The following is an 11,929-nucleotide window of genomic DNA, read 5'->3' as shown; positions in this document are numbered from 1 at the left end:
TGGTCTGTCATGGTGATGTTACCACGAAAAGTTCTCTTGGAAAATACAGAGTTTTGGGATAATACCGGTGTAGCAGCCCATTTTCCTTTTTAATACGTTGCTGTAGGATCACACAAACATGAGCAATGCTGGTTGTAAAATGTACAAATTCAGGAGCTTGTGTGACTGAGGGTGCTGGTGTGAGACATACCTCTAGATATTAACATTTTTAATGGCAGGGCACACATATACCTCCAAATAGTAATATTTTTAATATCAGGTGCACATATATCTCCAAATATTGAACTTTTAGTGGCCATGTGTACTTGGGCAGGGAGAGGACGGGGACAGCCTCCCAGCAAGAGAAATTTGAATGGCATTGTTAATTGGATGAATTCTCTACTTTCTTTCTGGTGAACATAGAGGTAACACATAGAAACTTTCCCTGGAAGAATCCTTCACAACAGGAGGCAGCTTTATTCATCAAAGAAGTGTTATTTTAGTATGAAATTTCATCTTGCCCTGATCGTGGGTGTTGCCAGAGATGCTGCTTCTGTGAAAGAGACTGAGGAGGAGGGTAGTGTTTGTCTCTGCTTTAGATGCTCTAAACAATAGTATGTGTTTGGGAGGTTGTTTTAGGCAGCTGAGTGATGTTTTCCACACTTCATTAAGACCTTTACGTGCATGTGTTTAAAGGAAGGAGCAGAGCCCCTTTTAAAAGTAACATGTACCTGTGTGGCAGGTATGTAACCTGCATCTGCTTCCACTCCTGTAACATGCTCCTTCAGGCTGGAAACTTTCAGGTAAGTTTTAGTATGTCTCAGGGGAGGTTTAGGTTGGATATTAGGAAAAGGTTCTTCCCCCAGAGGTTGACGGGGCACTGAACAGGCTCCCCAGGGCCAGTGGTCACGGCCCCAAGGCGCCAGAGCTCAAGGAGCACTTAGACAACACTCTCAGGGACAGGGTGGGATTGTTGGGGTGTCCTGGCAGGGCCAGGAGCTGGACTCAATGATTCTTGTGGGTCCCTTCCAGCTCAGGATATTCTTTTATTCTTTTATTCTTTTACTTTTATCATGTAATAACTGTACAAGGGATGCTGCTGCTCCTCCCTGCTGGCTGCGGTTTGGGCTTTGTGCCCAGCAGCAGGAGAGTCGCGAGGGAAGAGAAGGGACTGGCCGCTTCTCAGGGGCCACCTCGGCACCGCCTCTGAGGGCACATGGCGGTACTGTCTCTGGGGGGACGTGGTGACACCGCCTCTGAGGGGACACCGCACCACCGCCGAAGAACAACATGGCGGCACCGCCTCTGAAGGAAGGGCTGGTGGCACGCGGCGAGCGCGGGCTCAGCGCCGGCCAATCGGGCGGCGGCGCAGTCCCCGCCGCAGCCAATGGGAGCGGGGCGCGGGGCCGGGAGGGAGTTGAGCGCGTGTCCGGCGGGGCCGCGGCTGCGGCCAGGTCTGAGGGGCGGGGCGGGGCGGGCGTAACGGGGCTGGGCCGGCTCGGGGCCGCGGGGCTTCGTCTGGGCAGCGGGACAGCGGGACAGCGGCTCAGCCTGCCCTGGACCTGCGGTAAGTCGCTGTTCTGCCGCCTGAGGGTTCCCCCTGGGCGAGCGGGAGCACCAGGCTCCCCCCACCCTCACCCAGCGCCGCGGCGGGGACTGGCTCGGCTGTGGTTCAGCGTCTGGTTGTGTCATTAGCAGCGGCAGCAAGGTTACTGTAACTTACCTGGGGCGTGGAGGTGTTTTGGCTCTCGTTTCTTGGCTTGTTCTTAAGCAAGAGTGTGTGAAGTCACTTCGCCGTGTTAATAACGTTGTGATTTATGTACAGGCGTCTGGGATGTGCTGTGGCAGCGTTCGGCTTTGAATTCCACGGAGTCACTCAAAGCTTCGGTTAGGAGGTGAAGGTAAAGTTAATGTAGTAAGAAAAGACAACGTTTTTGAAGGAAAAATAACTGTAGAAGTGCATAATGAAACCATGGAAGTGTTCAAGGCCAGGAGCTTGGAGCCACCTGGTCTAGTGGAAGGTGTCCCTAGAAACACCTTCCAGTGGGGGTGGAAAGAGATGACTTTTAAGATCCCTTCCAACCCAAACCATTCCATGATTGTCTTTGGAGGATGAATGACTTCTATCGATCACTTCTGTAAAAGATTTAAAGCATTTTTATGAAGTGTTTTAAAATGATGCCATTTGAATTAAAATCCCTAGTGGAAAAGCATCAATGGATGCAGATTGGACAGATAAGGCATTTTTCCACCTGAGAAAGGGCTCTCATGTACTGGTGACAAAGATTGTGATGTGTCATTTAAGTAGTTTAGAAAGCAGACCTAATAGGAACATGTCTAGTGTTTTTATGTACTCTTTAATTTGTTAGAAGCTTCTGAGGGAAGGTAGAGAAGAACTGACAAGTGTTTATAATAAACAAGCTTCACAAAGAGCATCCTCCATTCCTATGTGCTTTTTCTCTGCTTTTTGTTCATGTTTTTCACAAAAATGAGTTTGTTGCATTGCTTTGGTTTTAGCATATTGTCCAGCTTCCTTCTGCTGCTAAAAGAAGGGCTCTGCTGCAAGAAATTGTCTTCCTGTGTTCCTTTATGACTTAGACTTTCTGGTTTTAAAGGTTCTCAGGTTTTCTTATGGTTTTGTCCTTGATAACTGTTTCTTGCTTCCACAGAATTAAAAGGAATGTGCTTTAACTTCCCTCAGTCCAGCACCTGGGGGGTTTTTAGTTCTTGGGAGGCACAGAGCTTGAAGTTCACCTCTTTCTTAATATGAGTGGTTTTAAAAAACTTGACAGTTTTCTGATTTAATGTAAAACTTTATGGTTCAGAGTCAGTACGTGCATCTGAACCCCTTGTGTGCTGTATGATGTAAAATAGTACACTGTGTGTCAACAAGGATTCTGATGCTTCAGCCAAGAAATGCTTCCATGTTAAGGGGATAGAAGCTTTGCCCAGGAGTTTAAGAAAATAGGGATGGTTGGTCTCTGAGGATGCTTTTACACAAGTGAAATCACACACTCAAGGACAGCAAATTCTTGTAATGGTCTTCCATGACCTCTTAGGATTTCTTTGAGAACATAACATAGCATTGCTACCTTCTGTATTAGCATGCAGTAAGTAAAAGTAGGATGGTTAGTTTAACATATTTTTTTAACTGTAATGTCCTCTTGAGTACCACAGAGCACCTTTAACTTCTCTTGATTTTTATTAAGGGGAGAACCTGGTAGGAAGAGCCAGAGAAGCTGCAGTGGAAGTGAGTTGTATGGATTACTTCTGAGGAAGAGGGCGTGTTGGTACCATGGAAGTGGGAAAGAGCAGTCATGTTAACAGAAAAAGGAGTTCTGTCACTCAGGGCTCCTGTCCAGGTGAAGATCCAGGTGAAGGAAGCCTTTTAAGTGAAGACTCCCATCTGGAATATCTCAGTGCTCACGAGGAATATGCTGATGATACGAATAGTTCAAGTGAATTCTTTGAGGAGAGGGAAACTGGAGAGGTGAAGGACATACCACAAGGTCACAAGGTGCCACCCCACATCAGTACAGGGGAAGAAGTGTCTGGGGACAGCAACAGGCACACTCACAACGTCTCAATGAAGCCAGAGGGCCCTTTCTTGTCACCAAGGGAAAGGGCCCCTAAAGTAGCTGTGCAGTTTTGCGAACATGCAGAGTCCTCTGATTTCTACAGCTGTGAAAAACCTGGTACCGTCCGTGTTGACAGCACTGCAGAGGATGCTGAAACCCAATTTCCTGTCTCTGAAATTCCCACTGGTAAGAGTCCTGATTTTGGCGTGGAAGTTGCAGATGAATCCTCCGGTGGAAGTCCCCGCTGTGTGAACTCGGAGTGCCGTGGAACCCCGAAAAGCATGGCCGGTGTCTCTGCGGTCACACAGGCTGTCGATGCCAGCTCTGATTTCAGAGCTTGCTTTACAACGAGCAGAAGCAGCAGTGCTCAGGTTTGCCTCTGCTCCAGGGCAATTAACACAGAGATAACAATGATGAACAAATCTCGACCGGTGGGATGGCCCCGTCAAAACTGTGTGGATGCTGCTTCCAACACAGAGTGGTCATTCGGAGCCCACAGCTCACATGTTCAGGTGATTTAAAAAAAAAATAAAACAACCCGCCAAACCATTTTGATATGTAGAATTTTCTTTAACCTGGAGTTGCTCAGAACTTGTGTGAATGTTAATCTGTAACTTTTTTAAATGGTTTTCTTTTTGTTTAGGAGCAGTGGGAATCAAAGAATCAGCTGTGTACCTGTGATTGGAAGATGAGCACTGACAGGTGGGTTGAGTCGTTCTTGGTTTGGAATTCTAGATGCTGGATAAGAGGGTTTTTCATGATTGAAAGATTCTCTGTGACTTGGCAAAACTGATGGTATTAAAAGATTGCTGGGCAGCAGCTTCTGCACTGGAGGGTAGGAAGGGACCTGGACAGGTGAGAAAAGTGAGCTGAAAACCTCCAGAAGTTGATCAGAGACCAAAGCAGCCTTGGACTGCAGGTGCTGACCTCCTGAGATCCTTTCCAACCTAAATTATTCCATGACTGTGGAAACAAAATAAGTGTGTTTGCAGATTTACAGAGTTGCTAGATTTCTTTTTTTATTCTTAAGGCTTCACTTTTTCGATAAAAATTATTATAGTGCTGGTGCAGTTCCCTCCTCTGAATTGAGGCTGAATGTAATGTGAAAGCAACTGTAAAGCATTATTCTTTCTGTGGGGTAAATTGGAGGAATTAACTTTTTTTTTTTTTTCCCTTAAATCATATCAGAAATAGCTTCTGGAAATCTCCTCGTTTCAAAATAAAAAGTAATGAATGTAAACAAAACATTGGGAGCCCTGGAATCAATATTCTGTTATTGTTATTATCCTTTTAAAGGCCAGTACATCTCAACAAGCAAACCGTGAAGAATTCTGTGTCAAGCTGCTGTCAAAACACTCTGCAGAGAGCAACTGAGGCAGAGCTGCAGCTTCTGGCCATCCATTATAAGATGTGCTATCAGCACTGCTTGACGGTTTATCAGCTGGCTTTTGAGGAGAACACAGCTTTTGGGAGGCAAGTACTTTCATGTCCTTTTAAATGAAGTGGATAACTGGTTATCAGGCATTAATTGTGAAATGGCACTGATATAGTCTATCCATAACCTGTAAGAGTCTTTATGGTTGGTGCTGTTGCCCAGAAAAGTAACTGCCAAGTCTTATTTCCAGCTTTAATGTTTTTGTAGCATTCAAAGACCCAAAATACAGCTTGTTTCCAGGAATAAAAGCCAAGTGAAACAAGTGATGCACAGTATAGTTGCTGACTTGTGTTTCTGTACAACTTGGAGGACTCTTGTAAAATCTTTGGGGAGTCCTGGAAGCAGTAAAATAAAGAAAATATCTTCCTAAGTTGGTGTTGTTTTCTTATCTATATTTCAGTAGATGTGATGAGAAGACTGAATTACATTCATCTCTGCTGTTGGTTTTGGAAGAGCTAGAAAATAATTACAACAATATGAGAATGGAAATAAACATGGGCATACCTTTAAATGCTCTCCCACCACTGTCAGTTGAAGTGAAGTTACCCCCAATCTCTTCCTTTTACGTCCCTGGCGAGGTAATTTCTTAATTGCTATATGGTTTTTAATATAAATGGGTTTATTCAGAAAAGTAAGACAAATCTTTCTTTTTTTGACAGTTTTTCAGAAAGTCTCTTGGCTCTGAGTAAGTAGTTTCATTTCTTGTTGTACTTCCTAAAAATAAATGAGGAATGAGTTTATAAGGTGTTAAACTTAAAATTTCTGGATTTCAGAATGTATCTTGTTGTTTCAGACTGTTTAGCTGAAAGACCACCATTGCCCTTTGGGTACAATGATTTTATTTTAAGGGCATTTTTACTCTGCAGTGTTCCACTAAGCAAACGAGGGAGTTATATCTTTACTATCTTAAAAAACTTCAAAAGTTTTCAATTTACAGGTCATTTTCCTGGTTCCCTACTTCCACTACTAAAAATCTTTGTCTCCAGTCATGATGGGATCTGTCTTAAAAACCAAGCAGCCACAAAAACCCAAAAGGACTTTGCTGCCAACAGAGATAAATACTGAGTATATAAACATCTGTTCTGCTAAGATTGTCATTCAGTTATGAAGAATGATAGAAAAATAACTTCATATTTCAGATACATGGTATTGCATAGTCAGGAACCATGCCCAGTGACTTTAAGTGGAGATAAAAAACCAAATTTGGCAATAAGTTTTACTGAATTAGGTAAACAGCTGGAGACCTTTTTGAAATTTCTTTTTAAGCATAAGTAAAATCAATTGAAGAAAAAAAAGGGCAGTTAGTTTTAGTTGTTTTATAATTAATTAGTAAAAATTGTAGAGATATTTTGAATTATAAGGACATACATCAAAACATCCCACAGAAAGCCATTTAGATATAATCAAAAAAGGCTAAGATTTACTAAGTAAGTTTATTTTACTGTGAGCTTTTGGAAATATTTAAATTAATGTGTCAGAGTACTTGCAGAAGTAATTGTAGAATTTAAAATTGTTGTGCCATATTTTGTATGAAATTCTTGGGTCTGTTTTAGTGGTCTTACAGGTGAAGAAAAAGCTGATGTTGAAGCACCAGAAATGCAAGAGCAGACTTCTGTCAATAGGGTAGGGATTTCTTCACTGCTGAGTTTCATAGGTGTTAATGTTGTGGAGCAGGGTCTCCTTTTACCTGCAAATACAATCACAGTTTTCAGGGCTCAGCCTGAGATCCTCTGCCACTAATCACAAATGCAGCTGATGTGTCCACAATTTTAACTGCCCATTCAAAATAAGTTGGGGATTCTTGAAGACAATCCGTAGGATAACTTCATAAAATTTACCTGTTTAATCAGCTGATATTCTGAAGCTTAGAAGAATAATGTATAATCAGGTGCAAGTGCTGTGATGTAAACTGAAACATGTTTGTAGGACAAGTCACAGACTGAAGGTGGTCAGCCAAGTGACTCTGCTTCCCCCGAGGCACGGGAAGGACAACATAAAGGCCGGGATCTGAAACATGGTAAGCAATCTGCATCTAGTGAAAATACCACGTTATTTGTGAGTTAAGTTGTTGTGGAAAAAAACAAACCCTGTGTAAAACATATACATGGATACTCAGCTGTTCTTTCTGTGATGGAATGCTTATATATCAGCTATCATAATTTATTTTTAATAATAATTTATATTAGTGGTAATAGTGTGGAGCTCTATATTATTATTTACATCTTGAAAAAAAATTGCTACTTAAATTAGAAGTGAAAACTAGTCTGTGTCACCTTTTAAACGTTGTACTAAGTCATGTAGGTAGCTGGAATCCTCTTAAGTATAGAAATTTGATGTTCATATGACATAACATGGTTTGAATTTTAACACCCTGAATTTTATTTCAATTGTCAAGGCCGTATGAAAACTGAGGAAGGGACTGAATATTGGTTTGATGCTAAAGAAGAGCTGACAATGTCAGATTTTCCAGTAATACCTGAAGAAACGAAAAAGCAACAAGAAAAGCAAGGCACGGGTGATTTAAGAGTCGTGTGCTTTAAGCTGACATTCCCAATAATGGTGTTTTTTTATTATTTGAGTAGCCTGTTCCTTCTACAAGCATAAGTAAACTTGGAAAAAATGCCAGCTGGGTTTTCAGACTTATTTTTTCATTGACTTACGGTGAATCCTTGTAGATAACTCAGCTGTTTTCATCCATATTTTTCCTTGAAAACTTTACCTGCAGTGGTTAAACTCAAATTAGTAAATGTCCAGCCAATCACATAGGTAGAAATCTTTATTTTTTTTTCTCCTCCTTCCCTTCCTTCCCATGCTGGATTACTAAGAGTTAGCTGAGAATGGTCTGTGTTTGGACACTTGAGTCACAGTGACTGGCATGGTGAGAAGTCCCTGTGTGTTGAAGGCAGAGAGCTTGGGGGCTCCCCTGCCCAGCCTTCAGCAGTGCTACCTTTAGTTCAGAGCAGTGTTTTCTCTGCCTCTTTTGCCTTTTCAAACCTCAGGAAACACTCAGGGAAAAGATATTTCACAAACTGAACTGTTGTGCTTCTCAGGGGACTCATTTTCTGTTAGAAGATCCTCTTCATTCTCTTAGGTTTTTTTCAAAGGTTTTCTCTCTAGGCGTTCCAAAATTTACAGAGAATATGTCAGCTAGAACTGAAACAAGAATAATTGTAACTGTTTGCTTTCTTACATTTATTATTAGAAGCGAAGACAGTGCAGAGTGGGAACGAACATTCTTCTGTTCATGTTGGTGGCCCAAGTTCCTCAGTGTTGGAGGTATGTCTGTTCTTAGTTATGTTGTAGTAGTAATGTCTTGCCTCTTTAATGAGTTCATCCATACATTTGCTGTCAAGTTCCCTGATATGAAATCACCTACTGAAGAGTTGGTACATTCTTTGCTTGGAGATAATCAAAAGGTAAATAATTATTACCAAAGCTCCTCTCTGTGGCAGACTAAGAGCATTAAAACTTCTTGTCTCATCAAATGTTACATTTAATATGTAGAGAATGATGTTAGGATAGGAAAATGTGTTATGTATTGGTAATAAATTTCTGGCATGTGACAGAAGAGTGAGAGCTCTATTGCTGCATCAAATCGTGACTTTTCTTAAGACAGTTGGGAACTTACCCATTTGCACTAGATTTTTCAGCTTGTTTTTCTCCCCTTTTGAGTAACACCTTTTTTTAATGTGAATGTCCTGAGATTTTATACAGGAAAGATTTTGGGGTACTGGATTGGAAAGAAATTGTAGGATTTTTTAGTAGAAATCTAAGAAATATCTGTACAAATACAGGATTTTGTCTTGGCTCAGCTTGGCCCTTGGATGGTAAACGCCAAATTAGTACTTGCTGGTATTGCTCTCATAAACTGCACAGATTTGCTGTCTTTGGGGATTTCTCTTTAAACATGCTAGTCCTTTGGGAAATGGTAATTGGATCTAATTTAAAGTAGCAGGAATGTAAGTTACTCATAAATGCATGTAGTAGTTTTATTTCTAATTTACAGATTGGATAACACGAGTGGTTGTATTGGAATAATTTACTAATCTGAGTCTGTATCATTTGGGTTTTTTCTTATTCAAACTGGTATCAAACTGAAAGAGAGCAGGTTTAGGTTAGATATTAGAAAGAAATCCTTCCCTGTGAGGGTGGTGAGGCCCTGGCACAGGTTGCCCAGAGAAGCTGTGGTTGCCCCATCCTTGGAAGTGTCCAAGGCCACATTGGATGGGGCTCTGAGCAACCTGGTCTAGTGGAAGGTGTTCCCTGCCCATGGCTGGGGGGTGGAACTGGATGGACTCTATAATGTCCCTTCCAACCTGAATCCTTCTGTGGTTCTATGACTTTATATTTATTTGTAGGAAAGATTTGTTGTATGACGTGTACAATACTTAACCCATTCACTTTTTCCTTATTTTGATGCAATTCTAGGATACTGGAGAAAATTCCCTGCAGAAAACATCTTATTCTTACAGCATTGAACCAGGTGATATCTTTAATTCTCCTTATGCACTGAACTTGAGTAGCTTTACCAAGCTGATTAAGAGACTTCAAGCAACCCATCCAGAGGCTAGCAGGTGAGAGTTCTGGGGTTTCCTTTCTGCTCTGGCTTGTAATGGAGCCAATATCCATGGTAACTAAGTGCTAAATGTATTGCACAAAATGTGATGTGTAAACAGTTATTTCTTTCATTTCCATAGAGACCAAATTGTGGAGGCTATTCAGCAGGTGAGGAAAAACAACAAAGGTATGCTATGTGGCTTGGCCATCAGTACTATTGAGGAAAGGACCTCTGCCATTCTGAGGAAATCAATGCCCAATTGTGGGCAGGAAAAGCAGTGAAAAACAGTGAGTATTCCAGCCTGCAGAAATACATCAAAATAAACCCACTTGAATTTGCATAGCTCTATAGCCTGACTAGATTATCAGCTCTACAAGAAGTACCGAAGTGAATCCACTGAAACACTGGTTTCTAAGCATTGGGAGCTGTCTCACAGCACACCTGTAGAACTTGGTGTGCCGGGGGTTAACTACTAAACTGCTTTACTGATTAACTTTGTGGAGGGTGTTGTCACACATAGTCTGCACAAAGGTGACATCTAATGGCCGGCCCTGGCCTAGCCCTTCATAAAGAAATCCCAGCACGGGACCAGTTTTGGTTCAGAAAAAATGGTGACTTCTCTCTGATGGCTGATGTTCAGCTCTGGAGTAGAAATCTGACAGAACCAGATTGTATGTCTTGTAGTTTTTTCATGTTAAGCACTTTGCACGATGATACAGCACTGCAGGAAGCTGCAGCGAGCTGAACATGCTGTAACCCCAGCCCGGAATTCCCGGGATGTGTGTATCTGTTCTCCTGTAGGAGACATCCTTGTTTTAGTCTCCTACTAAGCTTGGTACCCTGTTTGCTTTGGGTACCTATGGATGCCTTTAGGAACCTGCTAGCAGTGCCACTACCAGATTTCCTGCAAAAAGTGTTAGTCTACTGACTGAATTCCACTGGACTGACACGAACTCATGCCTAAAATATAAAATTTTACACTTGAGATTGTTGTCAGTCAGTAAGTTTTAACAGCCTCAAAACATGTTCTGCTTTCCTTGTCAAGTGATTATTTATTTTTTAAATGGTGTGTGGACTTTGCAGTCATAATTGTTCCTATTACTGTATTTTTTTGTGTTGCTTTGCAAAAGAGGTAATGACATAATTTTTATTTTGATCATGAGGGAGGTGTGAAATAGCCAAGTCATTAGTAAATAAGAGAGAAAAATAATTCCCATCTTTCCATAGTAAGAAAAAAAGTAAGTAATGCATTTAAGAAAAGGTGACTGGGCTCAAAGCTCACCTATCCTAACTCACTCCCTGTTGTACTTTGTTCTAGATCCTGCTGCAATTGCTACTGGAAAGAGCAGCTCTGGTTACTAATAAAGGTTAAAATTTGTTCTTCAAAAAGTTGTGCCAGTGTTGTGCTGTTTTCAGATCATTAGTAGCAGCTGTTGCTGTTTCTGTCCCCTGAACTTGACTCTAATTAGGCAGGTGTTAATAGTGTAGGAAGAACTGTCTCTCTGGCGTGCAGGCCGTTTTGTTTCTGTTGGGAAAGCAGAAGTGTCTATGAAGTGAAACACTCAAATGCACTGTGGCGTTCCTTCAGGTTTCATTGTTCACTGTTCTCCCTTTGAAAGGCAGAGCTGACTTAAAATGTGAGAGAACTGATCTGTGGTCAATAAAGGTTAAAATCTGTTCTTCAAAAAGTTGTGCCAGTGTTGTTTTCAGATCTCATCCACTCCCTCTCCTCGTAGCAGAACTGCTGTCGGTAACGCTGTCAAAGCCCAGCTTTGTACTGTACCTTTCCTTGGTCCTACTGCTGCAGGTGAGGTTTTGGTTTTTATCCTGGTCCTGTGAAGATGAAAGGAGGCCTAGGCTTTACTGTGCCACATTATTAATAGCAGCTGTTGCTGTTTCTGTTCCCTGAACTTGACTCTGTAATTAGGCAGGTGTTAGTAGTTTAGGAAGAACTGGCTCTGGCGTGCAGGCTGTTTTGTTTCTGTTGGGAAAGCAGAAGTGTCTGCAGTGTGAAGCACTCATATGAGTGCACTGTGGCATTCCACCAGGTTTCCTTGTTTATTGTTCTCCCTTTGAAAGGGTGAGCTGACTTAAAATGTGAGAGAAGCGATCTGCCGGCCAGTGACCTCGCTGCAGCTGGAGCCCTCACCTGCTCCTAATGGCTTATCCTGAGGAGCGCAGGCAGGCACTGCTGTTCAGACATGATTCGGTAATGAGCTGCAGGTGGAGCTGTAGGAGCTCAGTAGTGATGTTCCACTCGGTTAAAAAAAAAAACCAAAACATTTACCTTCTCCCTAAGGTTGCACTGCATCCTCTGTGTTCATATCCAACACATAAAAGGGAGAAGGCTAGATTTTCACCCTCAGGCTAGGGAGAAAT

General features: G+C 42.0%; 1 protein-coding gene across 4 annotated transcripts; it reads left to right on the top strand.

Annotated features, from left to right (window-relative positions):
• Nucleotides 1–1,437: 1,437 nt before the first annotated feature.
• Nucleotides 1,438–11,170, top strand: RBM44 (RNA binding motif protein 44). 4 transcript variants are annotated; one of them, XM_017828572.1, is made up of 14 exons: nt 1,438–1,546; nt 1,805–1,880; nt 3,189–4,069; nt 4,201–4,259; nt 4,854–5,030; nt 5,393–5,570; nt 5,652–5,677; nt 6,546–6,615; nt 6,919–7,009; nt 7,388–7,507; nt 8,195–8,268; nt 9,421–9,566; nt 9,690–9,837; nt 10,869–11,168. In XM_017828572.1, exons 3-13 carry the CDS (start codon nt 3,275–3,277, stop codon nt 9,829–9,831), a joined length of 1,878 nt encoding a protein of 625 aa, XP_017684061.1. In that variant the 5' UTR covers nt 1,438–1,546; nt 1,805–1,880; nt 3,189–3,274; the 3' UTR covers nt 9,832–9,837; nt 10,869–11,168. The 4 variants fall into 4 exon arrangements, with proteins under 4 accessions (XP_017684061.1, XP_017684062.1, XP_017684063.1 ...); XM_017828573.1 differs by having other exon boundaries at nt 5,396–5,570; nt 10,869–11,166; XM_017828574.1 differs by having other exon boundaries at nt 7,388–7,501; nt 10,869–11,164.
• Nucleotides 11,171–11,929: the final 759 nt, after the last annotated feature.

This window comes from Lepidothrix coronata, unplaced genomic scaffold (genome assembly GCF_001604755.1).
Source record: "Lepidothrix coronata isolate B3197 unplaced genomic scaffold, Lepidothrix_coronata-1.0 Scaffold149, whole genome shotgun sequence".
NCBI lineage: Eukaryota > Metazoa > Chordata > Aves > Passeriformes > Pipridae > Lepidothrix > Lepidothrix coronata.
Note: the sequence above shows the minus strand (reverse complement) of the source record. Positions and strands in the feature narration are given on the sequence as shown.